This window comes from Pocillopora damicornis, chromosome 11 (assembly GCF_964200805.1).
Source record: "Pocillopora damicornis chromosome 11, jaPocDami1.2, whole genome shotgun sequence".
Taxonomy (NCBI): domain Eukaryota; kingdom Metazoa; phylum Cnidaria; class Anthozoa; order Scleractinia; family Pocilloporidae; genus Pocillopora; species Pocillopora damicornis.
In genome coordinates this window covers 13695501-13723228 of record NC_142680.1, presented here as the reverse complement: position 1 = coordinate 13723228, position 27728 = coordinate 13695501, and the positions used below count along the sequence as shown (strand labels likewise).

Below are 27728 nucleotides of genomic sequence, written 5' to 3'. Positions count from 1 at the left end.
CCTACCGTTTTTTTATACATCACGATACAAATACAAACCAGGAATTTTCTTGACAACTGAACTGTCGTGCATAGCCGGGTTTAAAACAGATGGAAATATGTTGCCAATCTACTTGACTTAACTATGATATATGCCTTAAAATAACGCGACAAAACTAAAGCAAGTCACCAGACCATAATGGTCCGAAATTAAGTCCGTTCATTGAAACATAATTCTCAAGACCGAAGTCAAACTTCTTTTGAATCCAATTTGGGCGCAGCATTTTACTTCTCTCTCATTTGTTACTTACCTCTGTTTGTAGAGATCGGAACTGTGTAAAAACCTCGACCTTAAAGGTATATTCCAAAATGGTCAAAAGTAGTATAGCAAGCCTAAATGTTAGTAATCGGTGACATCGAAAAAGGTGGACTAGAAAAGACCGAAGTTTTATGATCAACAAGTGTTGTTGAGTCCGGTGGTCGCTTGCCTATAAATAGCAAATGAAATCTCGCATTATGGAAATGATCAATAAATCATGCTAATCACGTTCTTGATGGCGCAAATGTGTTAGATGGTGGCACACGTAAACAAAGATCGTGAGAGATCTCAGTGACGTCATTCCAAGGTCCATTTCTGGTCGAATACACAACTGCTTCGATCCAGACAGCCTTTCTTCGACAACGAAATGGAAAAGTAGAGCACGACATTGAGTCAAAATCCTGACCGCACTAACTCATTATTTTGCATAGCGACCTGGCTTTGGGATTTTGCACCGCGGTTGTGTGCAAGAGGCCACCGAAAAGATCACCCACTGACCTTACGTGGGTAAAGTTGAGCTGGAAAGAGAAGCAAGTCATTCTTGTGGTCTACCAGTGCAGGAGGAATACCTGACATTCATTTCCTTTTGCGAGGGTTATTTGACAAAAATTTTCGGCCTGTTTTGGCACCCTCCTATGTAAAACATTTTGATAGACTTAGAGATTTTGCCCTACAACAAAAGGTTTAAGACGTACTGAAGACCGACAGAGTTGTATGACCTGACAGATTTTTCTATTTCTTTGTTACCGAAGATTAGCATGGAAAGTTCATCGGTAGCCTTTGATTTAAACGAAAGTGAAGTACCACAGTTTCGTGGAACTTTGTTAGCTCTTATTACTTATGCTGTTTCAGTGTTTGGTGACGACTTACTGTTCAAATAAAGCTAAGACCAAAACAGCTGGCAAAGATTTGTTAAGTAAGAATTTCATCAGTTGAGTGTACAATTTTCTCTTCCCTTCCCTCCTTGGTACGTTTTGCATTTACGCACCCTAAAAGCATCAAGTCGCACATATTGAAAGTAGCATATTGAACTAACAGACGTAAGATGTCCACAAGACTCAATAGTTACAAATTTACTAAACTATGGCGCTACGCCGCGCGCTCTTCGAGCAAGCTAGAGGCGCCTCCATGAGGATCATAGCTTCTCAATACTTCTTCAGAAAAAATTGACAGGAAAAGAGAAAATTATCGATTTGGCCTCTGATGATCGTATATGAATTAGGCATACACTACTGTAATGAAACTTTCCTCAAAAAGTCTCAAAATTCTCCTTTAACTTCTAAAGAGCTCTTCTGAAAGTGGGTTTCGTCCATTGAATATTATTATCATTATAATTATTACTATTATTACTATTATTACTATTATTATTGCTATCATTTTTATTTTTTTATCATTATCATGCCATGTATGAATTTACCGCGCATTGACTAAAAAAGTTAAATTGGGTTTAGGTCTTTCTGATAAACCCGTGCCGTCAATTCGCGAACACTTTTGGTGTTTAATCATAGTAAACCTTTGGGGCAAAAACCGTCACGGTGACCTGTTAACTATTATTTTTATTTTTTAGTTGTTCATTGTTATCTACACTCCGTTTTCTACCGCGTTCTCATCGCTTAAGTGATCCGATCGACAGGGACAGCGTGACGCTGTCCCTGTCGATCGTCTAATCTGAAGTATCATAGCAGGAATGCCCACAGCACGCTTTATTTCATCAGGCTTTTTGTCGTCGTAGCAAACGACATTTTTCCAATTCAAATTAGCCAACACGATTAACCATCAGTTCATGTAATGCTGACGTGTAAATGTGATTCCATTTGGTAATTATTTCATAGCCGCTGGGAAGCTGAATCGCACAATTTTATGAGCTATAGAATATTGATATAAATCAGAATATATCCTGCATTTGTGGGAAAAGAATGAAACATCATTTTGTTTGAAAGGTTTGACTGTAATCTTACAATCATGTAAAAATTAATCATCTGACCCATGCTGCAGTCCTTAATTGTTCTTTTTTGTTATTTCTCTGCTGCTGCACCGTTCAGTGCAAAAGTAACCGTAAATCCAGATCCCTGAGTCTGTTATTCAAATAAACAGAAATTTATTCACAAATGGCACAGATAAACAGTTTCACTTTGTTCAAAGGAAAGCAGGAACACTTTATCAAATCTTGTTTAAGTATTCTGTGTCAGAATGTAAACATGATTGTTTCAGACAGAGCAGCTTTTGCTTCAGTTCTCGATTGTTCGAATTCTTTTATTCCGTTTCATTATGAAGTGCAGACGTTAATGTATAGTCCACTTCATGCAGTCGAATCAATCAGTCTTGTACCCAAATCGATGGAAAATAATTCACAAATGGCACAGATGAACACTCTTATGTTATTCATACTAAGGTAAGATCTCTTGATCAAATTTTGTCTCAATATTCTTCATTTATATCAGTAAGGTAATCTCTTTCGACACATGACATAAACCATTTTTCACATTAAAGTTTCCTTTTTCAACTACTTCCCATGCGACATAAATTTTCTAGAAGTGTAGGACTCAATTATTCTCGTCTGATCAATCGACCAATGTTAATGTGCAAACCGCCAATTTCTTTTCCTACCTCCGGTGATCGAAACTTCGATGGTCAATATTTGCCAATGACGAATGGTAAAACTGAACATTTTCACTTACATACCACTATCAAGTAAGGATAGTCTTTCACGAGCTTAAAAATTACACTAGACTATAAACACTGATAAGTCTTCACGGTCATGAACAATTATGAAATGGAGTGAGCTGATATTGATGCATGATGTCTGGGTACACAGTGTATGGCGACAAGTATTGACATGCCAACAGTTTTTTTTTGAAAAAAAATGCTGACGATTACCAACAAGTAAAAAGAAAATAACCTTTTTCTTGTTAGTTATGCAGATCGATAGAAATTAACTCACCTTAAATTTGTCGTAGATTTATAAATTTCTTTTCAAATTTGAAAGCAACCTGTCCGTTCGTGTTTGAGTTGAATTTCAAGACAACACGAGAATGTTCCCTCCGGCAACCATTGTTTGCATGTTTATCTATTATGAGTCAAATGTGCAAGATAAGAATAGCTGAGGCTCTGTTAGATAATGCTCAATTAATAGTAATAATGTTCTTAATTTGCCTGAGGAAGGATTGTTTGGGTAATTATAATTTCATTGTAGGACTAACAATGTGCTATTTTCATCGTACAAGATGCTCTTTGAATATGTTCCTCGCGTACTTCACTTGTCACAATCTTAGAGACCTTCATCGGTAACTTCCTGTCGCTTATATGTATATATATATATATGCATATAATTGCGAAGAGATTCCTGGATCGAAAATCTTGTTCGGGTGATGTAGAAAGGGATAGAAAAAGACCGATTATCTACAACTCTGCTTTTCCTTTAAGACAACTAATCAAGTTTGTCGCCTCACCTTGTGTCTTCTCGCAGTCTTTTAGCTCTCCACTAAGTGTTAGATTGAAAAGAATTTGGCTATCAATGGAGCCTTTTTTTTCAATACCGGTCATGTGAACTAGCCACGGGGGGTATTTGCCGCCTTTTGTCTGTAGCACATATACCCGCAGCACATATATCTGGGCTATATAATTTAGGTCCGTACCAAAATAAACTTGGTCACGCAACACTCGTTAAAGTTGCTGTGTCTCTACCTAAATAACAATTGTTTTTTTCTCTAGAAATTTCTTTTTCTAAGAAATCTTCAAGAAACTACGTGAACGTTGTCTTGGCTGCAGGGCATATAGCTACAGTGTAAGTTATAAATTCCTTCTTGGCTCTTGGCCTATCTTTTTTCCTTATTGTAGGTATTCACAAATAAGTGAAAACATTTTAAAGGCCCGGAGAAGAACCAAATATGCTAAAAAATATTTGCGATTCTTTGAAAATAGCCCCATGGTGATCAATTTGAAAGTTATCATAGTCTGGCAAGTTTTCAAGTACTTTGAGATCACAGTGATTCTTCGTCGACCTCTCAAAGCGATGAGAGTTACTACTAACAAATTAAACCAAACTGTACATTAAGAGATGCTTGGCGAATTTTCAAGGAACACCAAATTCTACAGCCAAGGAAAGTATCATTTTTAGGATATTTTAGCTGTTAGCAACCTCAGGGCTTGTTTTTGGAGGCAGAATATCTCAAAATATTTACTGTGAATTGTATTTGCTCATCTTGTTAGGTTCAGATAAATTATACCAGTATAATTATGGGCATGATGCTACAGTCAGAGCATCGACCATAATGCCGGCGTAATGACCAAACTTCCTTAAATTTCATTTGATGTTACAGTTCAGTTAGAGAAAACTTCTGTAGCCTGAGTACTGCTATAGAAAATCTTTTTCACAAATCAGCCAATCACGTCAAAGAACTCGAATCTTAACATTAGAAAACTGACTAGACATTTTTTGCGTACTTTTGCTGTTCGTTTTCACGGAGTTTAGCTGATTGCTTTTGAGCTTAATACATATTTTCTATGGAGTCTGGACTCCAGCCTCTTTTTTGTAAATAGAGTTTTTACCACTGTTAATAGTGAGCCTTTTTCTTGATGCTTGCACTTAAGGAATTTGATCTCCGAAAATGTTGTGTTCTAAACTTCGGTAGGCCTTTTCATTTATCATTTTCGGCTACTTTTCCCAGTTGCTGATAGGAATGCGGGAAGGGGGAGGGGCTGGGGGAAGGAAGGTTGAGGGGCTGGGGGAAGGAAGGTTGTGGGGCTGGGGGAAGGAAGGTTGAGGGGCTGAGGGGAGGAAGGTTGAAGGGCTCTTAAAACTATGATCGGCATAATATCATGTTTTCAGGAATGACGCTGTAAAGCAAGGAGCAAAATTTCCCAGCATAATTTATTTAACCCCACCACTTGTGAATTGGAAAAAATTGATCTATACAAAGGCATGCGAAACATCCAGTACACAACACGGAGAGTTTTTATAAAAATCATCATCAAAAGGACGGGTTGTGTCCATTAAAGTTCATATTTATGAAAACTAAGGCTGTGAGGAATAAACGGGGGAAGCTGCGCTTTCAGACTTGGCGAAATCTCTACATTGATTCCGGGGAACCAATTAAAAATTGTTTGTTATTTACAATCACCATGTTGTTTTTCATCTCGTAACCCGTTCCAGAAAGTATTTATTTTGTATCTATAGCCTTTTCCTGTACACTTCACGACTTTGTCTTGTGCACTCCTGTGCAATACGAGTTCTAAACGAGAAAAAATAAAATGAACTTCTTTACGACGCCCTATAGACCAGCTATTGGTGCGTTCATCGCAAAAAAATGATTTTAGTCAAAAATTCCTTGTTGTGAAGCTCCTAAATGTTCAAACCTGTCGCCAAGAGATAGGGAAGGAAGAATTTATACTTTGTTACGTCAGGTTAAGCAACCAGATTACAAAAGATCCCAAATAGCAAGATTCAATTCAAACTGCGTTAATGTCTGGATTATCGATTCATCTAAAGACAAATTTTAGGTAACGTTACTTTTCGGAATCGCAACTCGCAGCAAGTGTCGTAATTTTTGTAAATCCGTTTTAACCCTGGAGATGAAAATCATTTAACATTTGGTTCCTTTGAAGCGTGCGTTCATGGGGATATGAAGCATTTTAGAGAATACTCCTCTAAATAACTTCAAGACATTTCATCTCCGCCATTGAAAATAGTCTTTGAAATAGTGACGCTGATCGCTGTTTCAAAATATCGAGATTCCGCCGAAAGTTGCAAAATTTCGTAATTCATTTCATTTTTCCCCAAAGGACCCTTTTGATAAACCTTTTTCAAAATTATATCAAAAAGCTCTATCAGGATGTTTTCTCCGAAGAATCGAAAAGTTCAAAATATCCGCCTGGATGGCTTTTGCCCCTTCGCAAACAAAGCATTAGATTAATGAAAAAATTAACCTCGCACGCGACAACGCGATGCAATCCTGCTTTGAAATTTTGTGTGCTATCAAAGGGTCATTTTATCTTTTTGAAAATATACCTTTCCTCGCGCTTTTTCGCAGCGGTAAAATATTGGCAGGACCTTTTTACAGGCCGTTAAAGTTCGCCTCAGTTTCCTCTACGGATTGTCACACCGCCTTAAATAGATTTTTCTATTATTATTATTACCTTTTAATGATGGAGATGAAAATAACATGTTTTATGGAGCATTCGTCACAAAACAAAACGAAACAAGAAAACCTCCTCTGGAAACAACAGAGAGAGTGCTGGGACGAGTGGAGGAGTGTTGTAAAAAATGAGCCCGCGATTTTTCTATGTCTGGTATAAAAATCAGTGCGGTGTGACGTCAAGCATCCCATAATATAATGTAGGTTCTTGTTGATCGACCGTCATGTCTTGGTCTACCTCGCATGGCGAAGGACAGGGTGATAGCCTCTCTTGCTTGCAAACTCCATGCAGCACTCGCCTCAAGAGATTAAAACCCGCCTAGACCGTGTAGTAGATACTGATGGAAATGTGAGTCAATTTTTAGCTCGTTTGAATCTTTTCTCTACCATGAAATTGACGGTTTTCTTTCCTGTCTTGTTGTCTGTTAGGTTTTGGACATGCCGGCTGTTCTCGAGGCAGTGACGATTTTAGAGCGCCTTCCCATAACGAAAGAGGCTCTTGAGGTAAAATTAACAAATTTAATTTTAACAGTTTATATTATATCTTAAAATTATGTCAAATGTTAGACTGATGACTTTTACGGTTGTAAAACAATTGACGGAAAACGTCCTTGTTGTAAACCGCATGTGAAAGGGTTAGAAGGACGTCGCTTCAGATCTTCCGTAATTTATTTGAAACACTTCGGGGAGAGTTTACCCCCAACGTTTGTTTAATATGATATTCAATGTCTGCTGTTTCTGAAGTTTTCATTTAAATCGCTGAGAGAGAATTTCTTATGATCAGCGTTTCTAGGAACATCACGTACGGAAGTTTATTCTTTTCCGAGAATTACGCAAGGTTGTCTTCTTGGAAATGGGGAATCTGAAATGAGAAACAGCAAAAAATGCCTTGATTCAGATTACTATATAATAGTTCGGATTACTGTAAATGACTATGATCAAACAAAGACCTGTTTTTCTTTGTGTGGTTTTAGTTTGATCAATTTCTTTCCAAGCAGCTTCGAAGGACAATCGAAAAGTGAAATTCACATCGTGGGATCGAAATTTACTGGAAAGTTAAGATCCAGTGACTTTTTTCTATTTAGATAGAGTTCTGATGTTATTGCAAGAATTACGTTAATTTATCATTAAGAAGAAAAGCTAGTATATTCTTGATTTTTTCTACTTTTGTACTGATTTGGGAAATTTATTTGGTGACTATTTGATCGGCGTTGCCGGAAGATAGTCGTTCATTCAGGATTGTGAAATTCGCATTACTCGCTCTCCGTTTCCTTCACATCACACTCTACCGAACTTGTTTTCAACTGTCCAAAGATATTTTGAAGTTTTAAAAAATTTGGATTCATTTTGCTGATACCAAATTAAGATCATTATTTCACCAACGATCGTGAACGTAGAAGTGGAACTCTTTATCATCTCCCATGCCAACTAGCCTGTAAATTTACACAAAGTGCTTATTCTACTCAAAGGCCTTACTACTGTGTCCGTTTTCCACATGTTGATTTTGATCACCTGGACTGTAACTTAAACTTTTAGTACTGCCAACCTGTTGTTGCTGGTGCTAGTGAAACGACCTTGGTAGTTTTCATGTCTCGGTATTTAAAGGGAAACCTTTAGCTTGATGTACTGTTGAGCATAGTAATATTTGCCCTTGTTGTGAGATAGCGGTTGATAAATTTTACTCAGTGAATTTGACAGTAAAACTGAGTGGTTTATTTTTACATGTCTGGAATATTTTCAAGGGTCATAATTTTGAGTAACTTATTTAGAATCATAGACACTGGGCTAACACTAGTACTTCTTTAGATATCATTTTTATTATTTCTCCATCACATCTCTAACAGACAAAATTGTGCCAGTATGTTGTATCTGTATCTTGACCATATGTGAAATTAAACTTACATGCAAAACATGGCAAAGTGAATTCATGTTTGTGTCATATATTTTAGTTGTCCTATTCTGGGCTGTCATTTCCTTCTAGGTCCTGCTTTATGCCAGTTGATTGTACTTTGGTCAAGTTAGTTATCAAATTGTATCTAGAGGTTTATGTATCTCTTGCAACTTCCAGTAGCATTTCCCTTGTCAATCGGCATGGCATAATAGTTTGTACAGAAACTAATCTTTCTTTTTTATAGTTACTAACCAAATGATTTTCGTTCTCAAAAGAAAACACGGCTGGGAAAGACAATAAACCTTCTTCGAAAGAAAACAAAAAATGAAGAATTAGCCAAGAGGGCCAAAGGACTTGTAAAAAAGTGGCAGAAGTTGGTGATAAATCACCTTGAGACTCTACGCAATGCAGACTCTCCGATAAATGGCAGTGGGTTGTCATCACCACAGATAAATGGAACTGTTAGGGATCCTGAGAAACCTGCCTCCCCATCTGTTGACAGGGCAGGAAAATCAAAAATTCTTGAAGGAAAGAAGAGAGGGGTTAAAAGAAAACGTAATAGTTGCTCCAGCTCAGAAAACTCTCCTGTTGTGTCCTCAAGATCAGATGATTGTGAAAGTCATCCTGGAACTCCAAATTCTGGTTTACTGCCACTAATCAAAGATATTCACAATAAAGGAAATATTTCATCAGTTTCTCCTTCTCAACCACCTACACCACATAGTGGAGACAAAAGTACTTTATCATTACAGAGCCCTGGCGATAGTAATGTCCTCTCTGTAGATTCAAGAATTGAATCCCAGCCAAGTGTCAAAACATTGGATGAATTAAATAGTGAGAGCACAGTAGCAACTATGGAATCAAGTTGGAATGATCAGTCATCAGATGTTCCAGTAAATCTTCCTTGTAGTTCACAGAAAATGTTTGAGAACCAAACTGACACAAGTGAGGGTGTTTTGTTACAAATTAATGAAACCTCAAGTGGATATAACAACAAGTCAGATAGTGTTAGTTGTTCCCATGATGAAGACAAAAGGGAAGTGAACATGTTGCCAGAACATCCTGTTGAACAGGAAATGCCCACAACACCTGTTGCCAAAGAATTTGTGTTAGATGTAAATGTTGAAGCAAATGGAGTTACCGGAAGATTTGGTGATGATGGTGCTTGGTACGACTGGACAGAGGTTATGCCTGCTGGGGATGGTGTGCTACAAGTTTTACCTTACGTGATACTTGAATAATCAAATTATCAACTCACTTTCTCATTAATATTGTATTTCATTTTATAGTCTAGAAACACTACTTCTACACTATGTGATGAGTAGTTAGTACCTGTGCCAACAATATGAATGCAATGATGATAGTTTCCTTGTTAATAAGTTAACTTCAGTGTTGTGATTGTTAGATTTGATGTCAATACAAAATGTTGGATGCAACTTTGTTAGTTATACTGTTTTCTGTTTGTCACTGGTTTCAGTCAAAAATTATTTATTATTAGTGCCACAGGTTAAGTGTTACTTAATAAAAGCTGTTTGCCACTAAGCAAACACAAAAGTTATGGAAAGGCTAGGAGCAGAGTGGTCTTATTTTAGGAAATTTTTTTTCCTGACTTTTCAAATCAGGATGTATAACTAGATGTAGATCATGATGACAGTAGCAAACAAGGTTTTATACCAAATAAAATGGAATACTGACAGTAGAATTTAAGTTTAGAAGGTTATCAGAAGTTTGGAAGGTTTCCAATTTCCACCCTATTTGACCTTTTTGTATGTAGCAGTGTTTCTTCCAGATGTTGCATTAATTAATTTGCATCTAATATCAATCAGCTTGAGTGGCAGTTACTTAGAATTACACTGAGTTACTCCAGCCCTGTATTTAAGGTTAGTTTGAAAGCCCAATGTCCAGACAATTTTCAGGTAGCTGTGTATTAGTAAGCCATTTTCACAGAGGGAAAAAAATGCTTTAGCTGAGGGTGGAGAGATTTAGTTAGAAAAGTTGGTTGGAATATTATGGAGATAGATTGACTCTTTATTTTCATCCAACTTAATGCATAAACCTTTCTTTTTCTAATTTGTGTGCAAATTTTAATTTTTTTCCCCTAAAATTTATTCTCCCTCAATTGATATTTTTATTTGAAATTGTCTCCATTACTAGCTTGACCTTCCATCCTTTAAACTATCCCCATGCATGCCCATTCTTCTTGTTGAAATGCAAATAGTTACTTTAATGTAATACAGGTCTATATGTGACTTGTCAATGATAATTACTTCAAAATCAGTACAACAAAAGTACACATTTGTATCAGTATTCCCAGTGCATTTTAGGTTTAAAGTGCTCTTGGCATGTAAAATGGATCATGACAACGTTAGTTGTGTAATGTTACTATACCAAATTACATTTTCAGATAATTTTTTTGAATGGCGGTTGGCATGAATGTAGGTTGTACTGACCTGATACTGTTTGTTTTTCTGTCCCTAAGGGCAAAATGTAAACCATTGAATTTGCTTTTTTAAAAACCAAAATTTGCATTCAATTGTTCATGTACAGTTAGTAAATTCCTATCAAGGATTACAAAGTTAAAGTTAAGAGTGAAATCTTAACTGATGCTTGCGACCATGTAAATAATCCGTAACTAACTTCTGTAAAGGATTTGAAAGAAGTGTATTGAAGATGATTGCAGGTCATTAAAACAATTAATTTCATGTATTTGTTACTGTCCATTTTTATATGAATCCAGTTCAGCTGTTGAGAGTTTGCTCTCAAAGTGCTACAACAGTCACAGGCTGCTCAAGCTCTAGCTGAGATGATCATCTTGTGAAGTAGGAGTCATAGCAAAATTATAAGAGTTTGTATGGGAATAATTTACTACCCCTCTTAGGAATACAAAAATACAGTCAAATTCTCAATAAAAACACCTCCTCTTACTTTCACAGTGTATTGCTTGTTATCTCACCACCTACTATGTTAAAAAGAACCCATTTTAGTGAGTTATCCATTTCTAGGGCTTCTGTGATGTAGTAAACCTAGAAATGGATAACTTGCTCAAATGGGTTCCTCTAAGGATACCTCTCAAAATTTCCTGCAAAGTCAAGATTTTAAACCAGGGAAGTAATGGAGGTCTATTTCTCCTGAGGATGCCCACTTTTCTCTTAGATAAGCCAAAATTGTACTTTGTTTAGACCTTCTTAGCCCTTTCACTACCATGGGTGACCAAGATAACATTTCTCTTACAATATTGTTATACAGTATCAAGCAGGCGAGTGATGAGAATAAAGAAAAATATCAAATTCTCTAGACTAATATCATAGGAATTATATAGTAGACAGTAAGGAGAATTACTAGTGAGATCTTAGGAGTGGGAGGTTTAACTCCCAGAGGTGACCATTTTTTTTTCTTGGAGTATGCCTGTGTCATTTACTGAATGCATCATCTTTCACTTGAATCACCAGGCTTCACGTTTACCACCTTCATTTTCATCATCTTGCACCAAAGCATCACATTTGGGAAAGTATGCAGGAAGTTTATCATCAGTGATCTAGTTAACCCTGTAACTCCCAGATAAACTTTGTAATTTTCCTTGCTATCAACCATACAATTCTTTTCATGTTAGTTCAGAGAATTAAGTATTGGACCAACTAATTGTCCCCAAATTAATCTTTTTCTTTACTCTCATCACTTATCTAGTTGACATTGTATGGTTATTGTAAGGAGAAATCCTGTCTTGGTCACTCATGGGAGGTGAAGGGTTAAATGACCCAGCCTGCCATGAGTCTCCTATGGTTCAGTGGTAAAGCATCTGAAGCACTAATTGGAAGGTCATCGGTTCAATTCCTATTGGGAGCACTTCCTTTTTTTTCTCCCACAACACCTGTGTCAGTCACTGAATACATCATCTATCACTTAATTAAATCACCACAATTAAAATTCACATTAAGTAATAGTCCATTTTACAGTTGTGTGCTTGGTTGCCAAGCCTTTAACAGGAATGAGGCTAAGGGTGACCTTGTTATGATACAAACCTTGCTGCTTTTCAAATGCAAATTACTTTGTTAGCATGCTAACTAAATACTGGTCTCTATCACAACAAGGTCACCTTCAGCCTCACTCCAAATCAAAGGCTTAGCAACTAAGTACACAACTGTAAAATGGCCTATTCCTCCTTACAGCATCATTACACCGTTGAGCAGAAAGCCAATGAAAAGAGAGAAGAAAAACAACTTGGTAATAATGGTTTGATCTCACACAAAATTTATCAAAGTTAAAATTGGGACAAATGTATGGGAAACAAACTGGAGATTTGACACAAATCTTTGGAGTGAAAAGGTGACACATGCCAATGGTAGTTTTCTCTTGGATAAAGCAATTTACATTAACTGCCAAGTCTACATCATATTTCTTTCAAATTTAATGCACTATAAAACATACGCGTTAACAACAGTTACCATCAGAATTAACATTCACAGCATGTGCTTGGCAATCATATATAACATAACATAGTATTATCTAGCTGTACTGTCTTTGAAATGTATTAACAACACAATTTTCATTTTAAAATTCAGTATTTTAGTACTCCTTTAATCACAAGCCACTATCAAAGTAATATTATTGTCATATGTTTTATAAACAAACACTGTTAACTACAGCAGCAATAACAAAATCCTAACTCAAACCCTCAAAAAAAATTGTTTGTTAACTTCTTGAGGGATGTCTACAAAATACACTCTGACCAACAAATTGCCAATTGTTTTATATTTTTTGCCACTGATCAGAATATTCAGCATATTATCATTCCTAAGATTAGGAAATATAACACAGTAGAGTTACTAATATGTCAGAATGCTATTTACACTTTGCAGTGAGCAGAGGCAGACATACAAAACTGTAAAATAATTTGCTGTCATATTGTGATAAATTTGTTCTATATAGTGCTGGATTCTTTTTTAATATTTAGTAACAAAGTACTCCTGTTTTAATAATTTCTAATTTTCAGCCTTGGTTTTCAACTACCCTCAGACAGGACCTCAACTGAGTCATAACAGGAAAATTACTTGTAAACTGTAAGTTTGTCTCAAAATAGTCATTATCAAAACAGCATGCAAATTGTTAATTCAGTAAGTATGCTTGGTTTGTGCCTTCTTTACACAATAAACTTGTGATTACCCGTAAAAGTTGTTGGCTGATGACAATATTATTGCTTTCCATCTGCAGTAAGTTTGTATACATGACCTTGATGCATTCATGAATTAATCAAACTGTTGTTTCTGTCTTATTAAATTGATATGGCATGTGCATGTCATAACCCAAAGAAACTAAAATGGTGTGAAGAGTCACATGCCACTGATATTTAGATTACAGAAACACATTTTCAGTACCAAGGTTACACACCCAGATTATCCATCTTTGAATGTTAAAACTATATTGTCTTTAACTTAATAATCTTAATACCCTGATTTTAAGGTAAAAAGGTTACATGCATTTGATACTGCATATTAAATAATTAATCCAATCCATAAGTAAACATCACATCTGTCAGTAAAAATATGCAAGACCTTCAATGCAATGGCACTTAGCATCTTGTCACTGAAAGGATGAAATATGCTAGGGTCAAATAGCTATCTTCTCATCAAAGCAAAAAAACGAAATAGAACAATAGCACATTCATTAACAACTCCTGACATTGATAGACAAGTAACTTTTCTCTGCATATTCTGCTACATTTTCCCAGTCACAAGTGATGAGAATAGAGAAGTATATCAACAGAGGGGTATTATCATGATAATGTAACATCATAAAGTTTTGACACCTTTAAAATTTGATGTTTTTTAAAAAAGCCAGAAATTGACTGGACCTCCCTTTGTTACCCTCATTACGGGAAACTTTAAATCCTTCTTCTATGTATGACCACTAAATGGTGGAGGCTGCTAAAATCACAGGACCTCCCACTATTAATATTCAGATCAATTCATTGTGGTAAAATGTTACAAATACATACCTGCAATGTTTCTCAGGCATAAGAATCTTCATCAGATGCCACCAAGCTCTATACACACATGAGGAAAGAGAAAATTATTACCATTCCTCCCAGATCATCAAGAATATACATATTTATTTTTAAAGACAAACATGAGAACTATTCCTCTGCATAAATGTGTAAATATTAAATAACATTGTCTTGACAAATCTCAAATGAAAATTTTTTGTTAAAAAAATGAGAGAATGTAACAAAGTTTGACTTCTAAAATCGTGAAAGTTTGCAAGCTAGGACATTCCAATTGGCTCCAATCTAAACAAACTATTTGCATAACACTGCATGATTTTCTTCTAACCCACATCAAGCTATTTCTAAAGGTCAATTCTGATTATTTTGACCAAGAAAACAATGTGGTGACATTTCCAAAATGCTGTGTTTTTTCAAATGGTTATCATCTACTTACATAATGCCACACCTCCCTTTATGATAATGAATACCTTAATGATGAATTTGATTAACTGATAATAAAAATAACCACAATAATGCCAGTAATAAATATATCTTATTCACCAGCTGGGAGGTTCATGTTGGGAAAAACTGTGCCTGGGGTCTTAAATACCATCTGAGGCCATAGGCCGAAGGCAGCACTTAAGACAGGGCACAGTCTTTCCCAATATGGACTGACCTAGGCTGGTGAATAAGGTTTTTATTTTTTTCTAGGGCTGTAATTTTGGCAAGACTCTCTATGAATGAAAAAATTTTGGAACCAATCAGATGACAAGATTTGAAGAATACCGCCGGCTCACACATGAAGAAAAAAAAAATTAATTCAGTAAAAAAACCAATAGAATGCAAATCTCACACCATGGTGGAGTGAAAATGTAAGATTCATCAAGTCAGACCATTGAGTAATTAAAAGACTATGAAATCCACCAATCCTTGAGAAAAAAAAATACAAATAAAAATACAAATACAAACCTCATTGAGAGTGAAAGCATTCCCAGACTGTGGCTTTCGTGGACTATCAGTAAATGGATCCTCGCCTAAAACTCCTTTGTCTGCAAAAGGGTCACTTATATCGCTGAAAGGATCATTTGCAGGAAATGCTGCAAAAGAGTCATTTTCAAAAGGATCTCCACTGTCAAATACACCTTCCCCTTTAGCAGGGGTAAACTGTGCAAACATATCTTGATTTTCCAATTCTGATGGAAAAATTTCAGAGGGTACTTTTGTTGAACCAAAAGGATCAACTTTAATACTTTCCCCACTAGACTTTTGAGGAAAGTCAAAGTTTGTAAAAAAGTCTTCACTGAAAGGATCAGAAAGGTCTTTGCCTTTCTCTGCAGAGGAAACTTCCACTGAATTAGGCCATGATGTGGCCCAATCAGAGGTTCCATCTTGAGTTATCACTTTGTTATCATTAAACTTCTGACCAAATACATCTCCACCAAATGGATCTGGAAATGCCTCTGTTACATTTGAAGACTTGTTCTGTGATTTCTCATTCAAATCTACTCTAGGTGGCAGTGCAGGAGGGGTTTTCTTTGCACTGCTCCTCTTCCCTTGATGTGGAGAGTCTGATGCTGGTGGCCCTGTGGATGTCTGGGGACTGAAAGGGGAAATTCTGGGTGACAAAGTTGAGTTGAAGCTTGCTGGTCTGGCTGGGAGAGGAGGGGCTGATAATGCAGGGCGTGGTGGAAGAGGAGGAGGGACAGTTGGAGAGATGGAACGTTGGGAGATTGAAAAACTTGATTCCTGGATATGGAGCTCTGAATTTCCATCTTTTTCTTTCTTGACCTCTTCCTCTTTGGTGTCTGAGGGTGGAGATTCTTCATTTGCTAAGTTTAAAGCACTGTCCATCTGATTCATTACCTTAGTTGTGTCCTTGTTTTCACTAGCCCCCAATTCATTTGAAGCATTTTCTGCACCAAATAAAACATTTTCACTAAGTTTACTGATTTCAGGCTCTGAGCTTTCATCACTTTCTTCAATATCTGCCTTCTTCTGGTTGTCTGGACCTTGAAAAGAAATCTTCAGCTTTTCAAATAGATCTCCAGGTTGATCACCAGATCCCAGAGTATCTGAGACAAGTGTGTCACTTTCAGATTTTGATGCAGGCGCAGGAAGTGCTTCATCAGGAGGAACATCAGCCTGTAACTCTGACTGTACATTAGACACTGAGCCACCTAATTCAAGATCATTAGAGATAGCATGCTGTGATGCTGGCTGATCACTTTGCTGTGACACATCAATTGGACCAGTACTAGACTCCACAGTTGATGAAACACTAAAAGGATCACCAAATGATGATTGGTCAAACTGCTCATTGCTACTATCTGCAGCCATTCCACCAAAGGCATTATCCCATGAGAAAGGTTCCTCTGCTTGGTTGGAAGATTCTTTTTCAGCTGCCACAGCTTCACCAAAGGTATCATCCCAAAAAACTCCAGTTGAAGTTACAGGGTCAGCTTTTGGCAAAGTTTCAACATCCTCAGAAGTAAAACTTTCCATCCAAGAGAACTGTCCTTGTGTTGTAGTAGTGCTCTGAGTTGTTTCTGGTTGGGAAGTTGTGTTTGTATCTTCAAATGCATTGTCCCAAGAGAAACTTACAGCTGCCTTTTCAACAGTTTTATCTGACCTCTCAGAGTCAACTGTTTCCTCATCACCATTGTCTTCTTGACTTTGATCTTGGACACTGGCAGAGTTGTGCTGTTGTTGAGCACTTCCAAAGGCAGTGTCCTTATCTTGAAGACCACTTGAGGCAGCAAAGGGGTCATAACAGGAGGGGTTCTCTTTGTTATTTTTCAGCTCAGCTTTGTCAAATGATACTTCGAATGTTGCAAATGATTCAGTGAACAAATTATCACCAGTAGGCTGGGCTATTTCATTCAATCTTGTGGACCCATCTGATGGCGCAAAAGGGTCTGAAATGCCTTCTAAACCACTTGATGTCTCCAAAGCTGCTGGCATCTCTATTTGGTCCTCTCTCTTAGCATCAGTAAGAGGGGGGAAAAGAGCTACTTTGTTTTCAAGGCTTCCACTTTCTGGTGCCTCGTCTCCTTCCTGTCCATCATTGTTACCAAAGGAGGGAGTCCACACATTTGTTTCATCAAAGTTAGTAGCAAATTCAGCTTGAGATCCTTCATTAGGACCCATCTGATTCACCAGAGAACCACTCCTTGAGTGTCCACTCTTAGTGTGTTGAGAATGTGTCTCTGATGATCCAGAGGACACTGAACCACTTCTCACTACTGATATGTCAGCTGATGCCACAGATACTGTGTCTGCTGCTCCTGATTCACCTGCTGCATGATCAAACACAGAGGAGCTGAAGAATGCCAAGTCAGCACTGGTGCCATCATGGGCTGGAAATGGTGACTCCATGGATACCTGTGAAACTTGATCAGGATCCTGCAAAGGCAAAATATTTCATTAGAAAACATCATTAAGGAAGCAAGCAGGATGGTTCAGTGGTGCATGCACTCTTATTTGATTGTTGTAGACAGGGCTAAATTATACACCTAGCAACACAAGTGGGCCAAGTTTGCTATTGGTGAACTTAGCCGACAGTTTTTCTCAAAGTTCACCCTTTTTCCCTGAAAAAAGACTAAGAATCCAAATTCCAATTGAATCTCACATCAGTGGTCAAAGAGCCAGTATATGGATGTTCTACTACTAACCTTTCAATGCTCTGCAAACCAAAACAATTGCTATTTCCATTCTCCCCATTCCTAATGGCTATTTTGACTTTAAGCCTTTGTAAAAGTTGCAGTGCCTGTAAAGCATTGTGATAAATACCTTATTCATGAATACTGGACTGAGAAGAGAAGAGGAACTTGGAAAACCTGTTGAGGGTGCTGCCTGTAAAGAATAATGTGAAACCGGTCAAATTACACAATTACAGACTGCTGTAAAAGTACTGCAAGTGTTGTCATGACACATTTCTACCAATAATTAAATGATCAATATCAACTAAGTAAGTCATTTTGCACAAAAGATACACATTGCCAACAGCAAAACCTCTCCATAAAACTAAGATCTTTTTTTCTCTTCTACAATCAATATGCCAGTCCTAGATACTATCAAAGTCTATGCAAAAATTTAGTAGTCAACTATTCAAGAACCAAATTATAGTAAATTCTAGTCAGAGAGATTCAAACAGTTCCAAGGTACTAAATGTCACATTAGTCAAGAGGAAATTGACCAGATTATCTCTTAAGCCATTAGATGAGCCACTCACGAATTGTGAGTGCAAAGGCTAAATATCATCAAACCAACCTCAGTTCCCTCTCTGTCACTTTCAGAAGGAGGTTCTGAAAGTTTTGGTTGAACAGGTGGAGTCCTTGGAACCTAATGATACATGAACAACAACTCAGCCAGTTATCTTATCAAATCCTGCATTCTAATAAGCTAAGTAAAAAACAATGATTTTGACCATGTAGATCAGGGACCAAGTTGTCCTGTATGCCATATTTACTACAAAAATAAAAAAAACTGTTCTGAAATATTTGGTAGTTTCTAAGTTAGGGAACATGGTGAGTGACTAGACCTTGTATACAATCTGCAGATTCCATATTGTGCAGCTCTGGTTAATATTTAAATCCATCCCATGGGAAGTCAACAAATGCAAATTCAAATGAGGAAGTGTTGCAAAAACAATATTATGGAACAAGACTAATTCATGTTACTGTGTACAGCTAAGATTTCTTGCCTCTGATTGGCTTTTTTCTTAGAAACACCCATTCCACACATCTTCCCTTTGTTTTCAGTTTCACTAATAATTTTCTGAGTCTTCTAAGCGTTCAGATTATGCACCAATAGCTTTTCTGAAAATTATCCTCCCCTGGCTAAGAATGACTTACTTTATAATGTGAATCAGTTTTATTCACTGGTATGTTCACTGGCTCATATTCATGATCAACTTGTGCACTGGATGTAGCTTGTTTATTGTTACCATTTTTGTAAGGCACCTGGATAAAAGCATTTGCACATACATGTGTAACTCTTACCATACTACAGACTGACAATCACAAGGCACTGATCAAGTTACACAACTGTAAGCTGCATTCGTTATTGACTTTCAATCTACCCTAAGTGATATTGTAGTCAGTTTTTCCCATCTTAAACTATTTCAAAAAATTGAAACTGTTCCTGACTTTCAGTAATTATTGAGAGATAATCACCCCTAGAATAAACAAAAATAACAGCTCTTGCTGATAAGACTGGCATTTTCTTTTTTTAAGTCATTTTTTGGTAAATACCAGATCCAGTTTGTTCTATACTGACAATAATCAACATAAGACTTAATTAAAGAAAACAATTCCACGTTGGCTGTGAAGTGAGTAGCAAGTACTTATCACCTCCAAGCAGCCAAAGAGACAAAAATGCATGTTGATCAACAATTTCATTTCCGACCATCTCTTGGTATATTGACAGAAATGAACTTTTTTTTAAATCTGTGTGGATTATACCAAAACAACTCTTTACCTCAGTGTCGCTAAAAGTCTTGAATATTTACCTTGCCACTTCACGCTTTAGTAAATATCCACCATTATTCACCTTCACTTCAGTGAATAATTGTTAGCTATCTAACACCAAAGACCTTTTTGACCAAATTAATATCAATTTTAAATGACACCATAAACAATTCAAAACTAGTGAGTAAAGTTATTCCATGCACCTCATAAATTCCTTCTTGTGAGCTTGGACCTGAAGGAAGCAATAATAAAAATCAAAATTGTAATTATCATAACTAAATTACCATTATCATTTTATGAGCTACACATATATAATATTAACTGTCTTACTCACAATGAGTCTTGATTTTAAATAGAAACAATTACCCCTACTTATTACACTAATCAATATAGAAAGTAAAAGACAAAAATACAAATAATTTTACCATTTGAAACCTGAGAAGCATTGTTTGGAACCTTTTTTGTTAATCCAGCCTCTTGTCGAAGTCTAAATACAACTTGAAACAATTCATACAAAGTACCAGTGACACTCCCTGCCTGAGAAGAATGAATTATGAAACATAAGGAAAGTGATTGCAAATCATGACAAAGTTTCCATGAGGTGAAGTGAATTTTTGGAGATGTAAGACTTCAGTAAATACTTGTGAGCAACAATGAACATACAGTTTATGCAGAATTACCTGATCACACTTGTCATCTTTCACAAAAAGACTTTTATCATATTGGATAAAATATTTGAAAATTGGGGGATATCACTTGACAAATATCACCAGTTGTGATACTTTTTCTCTCACACGATTGGTCTAAATGCATTAGACAATCACATATGCCCCAGCTAAAACTCTGAAATATTGGGGAATATTCCTCAAGCAATATTCTCCAATTTCAAACCTTACTTCTTATACAAGAAGAATCTTTATATATAAACTGCGGTGTTATACTAGATACAGTGCTATACTTGATACCTAACTTCTTCTCTGAGCTCACTTGTGAGTCATGAAGTTGAACACTGCAGAAATTCCATATCTACAAGTACCTATTAATTATTCTCTGATTGTTTTAAAGTTAATTCAAGATTAACATAGTATACTTACAGGCTTTTCAGACTTAATAGCATAAAGTTTATGTCCAGTAGTACAGGGCTGACTACACACATATCCAAATACTTTCTTGTCTTCTGGGTCATGAGTGATAAATGATATCTTATTGATTGGATGTTCATGCTGCACTTTCTGCAAAAACATACCAAAATGATTTCAATTCTACAGACTAACATCATGTTTGTTACTCAGACAGAGTGAACATCCATTAACTTATCCCATGCCCTTGATGTTATTGTCTTGTTATCATCTTGTAGTTGACCTTAATGAATATTTATGCTTCAGACACCATATAATTTTTACCCCATCATTACCATAAATACTTAAAATTCCCAGATTTTAGATGGTAACATAACCATCTGAAAATTGTCCTCAAATATTGTTAAAAATTAACTTTAGAGACTGCCAATTTTAACTAGGTGACAGCCTGACGAGACTCATGACAGTGTATTTGTCCCTGTAGCTAGACATAGACTTACCTGAGTCTTCTCATCCACTATCCTGATTCCTTTCAAAGAGGTATAAAATATTATTTTCTGCTTGTGCTCCCTGCTTTCTTTATTCAGCTTTAAGGCTTGTGCCTGGATTAGAAAATTTAAGTACAAAATAATGTTATCAAATGTTATGCAAACAAGCAACAAAAAAACCAACCATTACCATGAGAAAGGTTTATAATAAATGTACTTGAAATACACAAAGAGAGGACCAACATTTTGGTGGCAATTTTATCACCACAGTCTATACTAGAAAAAAGCTTTCCAGGATTTCCACAATACAAAAAAATATGTCCCACAAGACTTACGACTGGGTGTTAAATGGGGTGCAAAAAATTGATGTGATAGCTACAATACTTTTTTTAAACTTCATAGTATTTTAAACTTCTGTATCTGTTCTCTTTTTAGTTTACACACTAAAGTGACAATACAGGTACTGGTACATTCGAACCCTTGTTATGGTAACCCTTTTCTTGGAACCATCTCTTGGAAAAGGGTCCCTCAAAATTTAAGAAGGGGAGCCATTGGGCCTTCTTTAGCCAATTCCTCAAATAAACCCTGATCAAGACAAAAACTTTAGGAAATACATAATAATGAACTATAAATTTTCGCTCCAAAGAAACCTTATAAAATTTGTCCAAACAGCCAAAAAAAAAACAAACAAAAAAAGAGTGAGAAAGGTTTATAAAACAAAATTGTGAAAAGTTACAAAGAAAGGACAAACATTTGATAGTATTTTTCTAAAGATGGAAACTGTGAGAAATAGACTACTTGCATTAAAATAACATAAAAGTTACAGTTACATCTAACCAAAAAAGAAACTATTTTCCAGATAATAAGAATGCACTGGCATAGTGATCACCATCTGAGTTTGGAGAACTTAATACCTTCTTAACAGAGTCTCTTAAACCAAACCTAACTAATCACCAATCAAAAAAACCTCTGATAAAATAGAACAAAGTAGCTTGTTAGAACTCAAACTGAGTGAAAAAAATAAATTATTGGGATAACCATGAATAAAAACTATGCATTGCCATGGGAGTTAAACCTGTTTTGGTGCCAAACTGCTTCACCCAACTTGGCTAGTTAGAACTCAAACTGAGTGAAAAAAATAAATTATTGGGATAACCATGACTAAAAACTATGCATTGCCATGGCAGTTAAACCTGTTTTGGTGCCAAACTGCTTCACCCTACTTGGCTGTTAACTTCCCACTAACAATTGTTCTGGTAAGTTGAAATTACAACTCAGATGGCAAATCACTAAAAAATAGCAGAAGTGTTTGGCCACAGTGGATGAACAAATGTATTTTTTCTTAGTTCTTCTCTAGAGTTGTAATCCAACAGCTACATCAGTCAATCAATGAACTCAAATTAATCCACCACTCACAGACTTGATTATAGTCACCACGGCACCACTTTCATTCAAAGCTGGGGATTTCCCCAAATGGAAGAATTTGGTACATTAGACAAAACCTAAAGCTTTCTATTACACTTTTGTCAAAGATTGTAAATGGTTAAGTGTTCAAAGATTGGAATGGGAAGCCCATGTAAAAAAAAAACAGTTGTTTTCTCAGAAATTGTTGTAATTAAAAGTAAATTATACTAGGACTTCTTGTTGTCCAATTCACTCAGTAACCATATTTGAGATAATTAACAAATCAGAATCCAGTTTTGCTGTCATCCAGTTCTGTTAGTCACTTGTATGATTACAGACTGAATTTGATTCACCTATTACTATTGGCCCTGTTACCAATTCTTATTATTAACTAACAACTTGCAAGAGAAACAAGATTGTGATGAAAAGATTTTGTCTTTTCTTAATGACAGAAACTGTGAATATGCAAAAACACAAGTGAATAATGTTCACTTCAGATAGATGCTAAACACTAAGTAACTAAATGAAATTAAGAAACAGTTAACTGAAAACTGAGCCTGCATAAGACCAATCAAAAACAAGATTTCCATGACTGATTACAAACATGGGCATGTGTAGCATACAAGGGCTATTTTTTTAGCTGGGCAGGTTGAGATGGGACACTTTGTGTTACTTTCAAATGGGCAAAAAATATTGCATCACTTCACCTTAAGAGAAAGGAAAAAAAAAATTATCAACACTTATCAAATTAGCCCAAAATTTATGGTGCATGTCATTCTTTGTGCACAGCCACCTGATTCCATTATATCATTTGCAAGAAAGCTGTGATATGATTGGCGTGAGATACATACCCTAATACAGCAATCTGTTTGGGCAAGATACATACCCTTATGCAGCAATCTGATTGGTGTGAGCAACATACCACTATACCCACTAACATAGAGGTTTTTTTTTTTGTAAAAAAATAACTAAAAAATTGAAGATACTTTAGGTAAAGTTGTATGCATCACAATTAAAATGAAACACTAGCAACTACCAACCTTTAAGTTCTTGATGGCCTCTGCACACATTGCATCTCCTCTCGCATTGTTTACATCTGTTGTGCCTACAAGCTACAAGAAATAAAGACAACAGCTATGAAACAATTGTACATATTGAAATGTACATCACCTTTTAACTGTTTACAAATTTGTATCATTGTTCTATCGCAGATCTGTTGAACGTTACTATACGTAAAATAATATAACACTGAAATTATAGTATGCTTCTAACCAACATCGAACTGACGCGTTGGCGATTCACAGTTTTAACTATTTGGTTTAAATCGTGAAGGAGAAGACATTGAGGAACTTACCTTGCATTTGAATTTTACTCCTTCTCCTCGGAATCGATGGTCGTTCAGCTGAGGTTCTTTACCTAGTTATTAAGAAAAAAGAAAGAGAGATAGATGGTATCGAATCGAAAAAGATATTTCAATCTTTCGCTAACGTTTTTCATAGACGTGGATCACGCAATTTGAGCGGGAGGGCGGTAAGACTGACTGGAATGTCATACATGGTTGAAAACAATAAATTTACATTTCATCCTGGTGAAGTTTAGATGTCTCTCAACAGCACTATTAAACAACAATTTACTTACCAATTGGCTCCAGGTTCATTATCTGATAACGAATTTCATAACAGACATAAAAAATGTCTTACCTTTTGTAGAATTGGCCTTTGGAGCAGCTTTCTTGCTCTTGCCTTTGGGAAGTTTCTCTCCGGAAGACATGATCGCAAAACCTGGAGTTGTAATAACCACAACTCAACAGAAACTAACCAATATCTCGTAACATATGGCAACCATAAACCTCATGAGGACACGGCGGTGAAGAAATCAAAGGGAAAACTACTCATTAACTACATTCCTCCTCAATTCGCGGCCATTTCCCCACTATTGCAGGCCAGTCGAATTGGCCTGTGGGGAGAGGTGCCAAGAGCTGAAAGGACGAATCAATAAGGAATAAAAGTTTGAGAATTGATTTGAAATATCGATAATGCAGAACCATACATAAGGTATATAACTTTGATTCAGAGGGAAGCAAAAATCAAAGGACTAAAAGATAACTAAATTAGTAGATCAATATTTTTTAAACTCCCTTCTCCACACCCCCACAAAAGAATTTTACGCCAACGGTAAATTTATGACGTGCAAGCGGTATTCCCCAAAAATCCAACATGGCGACTGGCGGGAAGGTTGATATCTCTCAACTTCGTAACCTTGTTCGACAATATATAGACATGCATTTGTACAAAACGGCTTTATTTTGGGCAGATAAAGCTGTATCCCTGTCTAATGGAGACATCCAAGATGTTTACTGGCTTGCCCAAACTTTATTTCTTACTGCTCAATTCCATCGAGCTTCGCACGTTTTAAGGAGCCGAGGAGGTGTTCTTCAAACGAGCCTCGCTTGCCGCTATCTGGCTGCCAAGTGCCATGCAGAATGTAAACAGTGGAAAGAAGCTCTGGAAGTCCTGGATATGGAGCAAAAAGAGTCGGCAGACAAGGATCTAGCGGAGATTTGCTTTGTCGGTGGAACGAAAAAGCTCGAAAGTGCAGTTTGTTTGTTAAAAGGAGTCGTGTATGAAGCTATGGATAACCGAGCTTTAGCCACAGATTGTTTCAAAGATGCGCTCAAAAATGACGTGCATTGTTTTGAAGCGTTTGATCTGCTTGTTTCTCATCACATGCTGACCGATAAGGAGGAACGAGAGTTGCTGTCTTGCCTGCCTTTCTCAGAGCAATGCATGCCTGAAGAGGTTGATTTGTTAAAGTTCTTGTACGAAGGCAAGGTGAAGAGGTACTGCAAACCTATTGACCCAAAGCTACCTCCTGGTTTGGAAACCCTGTACGACAACCTGGATGTAGTTGCTGGAATGGCTGAGCGGCACTTTTACAACTGCAGTTACTATCAGTCATACAAGATGACATCTGCTGTCCTGACGTCTGATCCTTATCATGAGGCTTGCTTGCCCATTCATATCACCTGCCTGGTAGAACTGAAGAAAACGAATGAGCTATTCTACCTTGGACATAAGCTTGTTGATAACTATCCTCAAAAGGCTGTCGCTTGGTATGCAGTTGGCTGTTATTACTATGTCATTGAAAAGTATGAGCAGGCTAGGAGGTACTTCAGCAAAGCTACCAGTATAGAACGAGTTTATGGACCAGCATGGCTTGCATTTGGGCATGCTTTTGCAGCAGAAGGAGAGCATGATCAAGCAATGGCAGCTTACTTTGCAGCTTCTAAGCTAATGCCAAGATGCCATCTGCCTCTTCTCTATATTGGCCTGGAGTATGGAAAAACCAATAATGCAAAACTGGCTGAGAGATTTTTTGAACAGGCTTTAATTCTTTCACCAGATGATCCTTTTGTGAAGCAAGAGATGGGCGTGATTGCCTTTCAAAATGGAGATTATCTTTCTGCAGAAAAGAACTTCAAGGCAGCTCTCCAGAAAGCACAGATCACTAGCGGGGAAGTTCTCTCAGAAACTTGGGAGACACTGCTCAGTAACCTTGGCCATGCCTGCCGCAAGCTAGGGAGATACCAAGAAGCATTACGATACCACAAGCAAGCACTTGTTCTTGTTCCAAACAAAGCTTCCACTTTCTCTGCACTTGGCTTTGTCAATAGCCTCTTAGGAAATCACCATGAAGCAATAGGCTATTTCCATAAGGCACTTGGTATTCAACGAGAGGATACTTTTAGTGTTCACATGCTAGGTGAAACTCTTGAACAGCTAACAATTGAGGTCAACACAAAAGTGAAAGAAGACAATGATATTAGCATGGAAATGGATAACAGATCTGATGAGGAAAGTGACTGAGCAATATGGGGAAGAAGATTGTTTATCAAACAATACAACAATGAACTACTCAACCACTGTATTCACTTATTTGCTTAACAGATCAAACACATATATTAAAGTTCACATGGCAACCAGGTGGACAATCAGACATAGTTTGATGCTACTCTGGTTTGCAGATTTAATGAATGTAACCGAAGAAGTTACAATTCATAGACCCAACGTTTCGACACTCCTGTCTAGTGCCTTTATCAGGTGTGATCTAAACGCTGCAACAAGAGGTCCTTTTATATGATCACTAATTAGCGGCCTTTTTTTCTGACGAGGTGTAAATAGGCGTCAGGAAGCAAACCATCATCGTCACGATTTAAAGGAGCATGGGCAGAGTTAATATGCCAAGCCTCCAAACAAAGGCGCTGGTGGTAACACCAATTAGTGGTGATGATTTTAGAATTATCCCACCCAATTGTATGGTTAGTTAGGCATGTGTGCCCAATAAAGCTGAATTTTCCTTTTTGCAAAGGAATACCGCTTTTTGGTGCTCTTTTAACCGTGTACCGTGGTCTGTCTGATGTATTCATTGTCACAGTCATTGCAAGGAATAGAATAAATGGCGTTGGTTCGTTGTTCTTTCATGACAGGATCCTTGGGTTTGGCGAAAATATGCCCCAAAGTCTGAAAAGGTTTTTGAGCAACTTTAAAGTTTTTTGTATAGCCATTTGCCTTTAGGACATTGGAAACATATTTCCTCTCCTCAACCTTCAATTGGGTGGGATACTTCTACAATTATCACCACTAATTGGTGTTACCACCAGCGCCTTTGTTTGGAGGCTTGGCTCATGCTCCTTTTACATCAGGATGATGACAGTTTGCTTCCTGACGCCTATTTACACCTCGTCAGAAAAAAGGCCACTAATTAGTGATCATATAAAAGGACCTCTTGTTGCAGCGTCTAGATCACCCCTGATGAAGGCACTAGACAGGAGTGTCAAAACGTTGGGTCTATGAATTGTAAATTCTTCAGTTACATTCATTAAATCTGCAAACCAGAGTAGCATCAAACTATGTCAGATCAGACACATGTTAAGAATGATATTTGAAACAGTTTGCTAACAAAGAGAAACAACACCACCTTGGAAAGA

General features: G+C 36.9%; 4 protein-coding genes across 6 annotated transcripts in view; 2 read left to right on the top strand and 2 right to left on the bottom strand.

Annotated features, from left to right (window-relative positions):
* The window catches only part of LOC113682713 (transient receptor potential cation channel subfamily A member 1), a 25261-nt gene extending 21299 nt beyond the window's left edge, over window positions 1–3962 (bottom strand). Inside the window, exons 1-2 of one of the 3 annotated variants that reach the window (XM_027199875.2) lie at window positions 3747–3962; window positions 3239–3364 (exon numbers count right to left, since the gene is read on the bottom strand). The gene's annotated coding sequence lies outside the window, so the exon portion shown is untranslated. Of the gene's footprint in view, window positions 1–289; window positions 490–3238; window positions 3365–3746 lie in introns of those variants that run through there. The other 2 variants (XM_089187926.1, XM_027199876.2) reach the window with 2 other exon arrangements.
* A 2654-nt stretch (window positions 3963–6616) lies between these two features.
* Window positions 6617–11028, top strand: LOC113682716 (uncharacterized). Its single transcript, XM_027199880.2, has 3 exons — window positions 6617–6780; window positions 6861–6935; window positions 8598–11028. The coding sequence occupies exons 1-3, from the start codon at window positions 6718–6720 to the stop codon at window positions 9561–9563; spliced, it is 1104 nt and encodes a 367-aa protein (XP_027055681.2). The 5' UTR covers window positions 6617–6717; the 3' UTR covers window positions 9564–11028.
* Window positions 11029–12712: 1684 nt separating this feature from the next.
* Window positions 12713–24914, bottom strand: LOC113682715 (uncharacterized). Its single transcript, XM_089187924.1, has 13 exons — window positions 24442–24914; window positions 24096–24157; window positions 23782–23853; window positions 21350–21451; window positions 20865–21002; window positions 20196–20307; window positions 19974–20002; window positions 19156–19263; window positions 18572–18643; window positions 18092–18154; window positions 15272–17704; window positions 14315–14362; window positions 12713–13902 (listed from the first exon to the last, which is right to left on the bottom strand). The coding sequence occupies exons 1-12, from the start codon at window positions 24509–24511 to the stop codon at window positions 14327–14329; spliced, it is 3297 nt and encodes a 1098-aa protein (XP_089044050.1). The 5' UTR covers window positions 24512–24914; the 3' UTR covers window positions 12713–13902; window positions 14315–14326.
* On the top strand, window positions 24810–27221 carry LOC113679956 (cell division cycle protein 16 homolog). Its single transcript, XM_089187925.1, has one exon. It carries the CDS (start codon window positions 24958–24960, stop codon window positions 26605–26607), a length of 1650 nt encoding a protein of 549 aa, XP_089044051.1. The 5' UTR covers window positions 24810–24957; the 3' UTR covers window positions 26608–27221.
* Window positions 27222–27728: the final 507 nt, after the last annotated feature.

Excerpts from the sequence above, each read along its gene's own strand:
- LOC113679956 (XM_089187925.1), top strand. The coding sequence starts at position 24,958 with ATGGCGACTGGCGGGAAGGTTGATATCTCTCAACTTCGTAACCTTGTT.
- LOC113682715 (XM_089187924.1), bottom strand. The coding sequence starts at position 24,511 with ATGTCTTCCGGAGAGAAACTTCCCAAAGGCAAGAGCAAGAAAGCTGCT. Across the intron at positions 19,264-19,973 it reads CACAAGAAGGAATTTATGAG|GTGCCTTACAAAAATGGTAA; the intron begins GTGCATGGAATA and ends GCTTTTATCCAG. Across the intron at positions 18,155-18,571 it reads GTGACAGAGAGGGAACTGAG|GCAGCACCCTCAACAGGTTT; the intron begins GTTGGTTTGATG and ends TATTCTTTACAG.
- LOC113682716 (XM_027199880.2), top strand. The coding sequence starts at position 6,718 with ATGCAGCACTCGCCTCAAGAGATTAAAACCCGCCTAGACCGTGTAGTA. Across the intron at positions 6,781-6,860 it reads TAGTAGATACTGATGGAAAT|GTTTTGGACATGCCGGCTGT; the intron begins GTGAGTCAATTT and ends GTTGTCTGTTAG. Across the intron at positions 6,936-8,597 it reads TAACGAAAGAGGCTCTTGAG|AAAACACGGCTGGGAAAGAC; the intron begins GTAAAATTAACA and ends CGTTCTCAAAAG.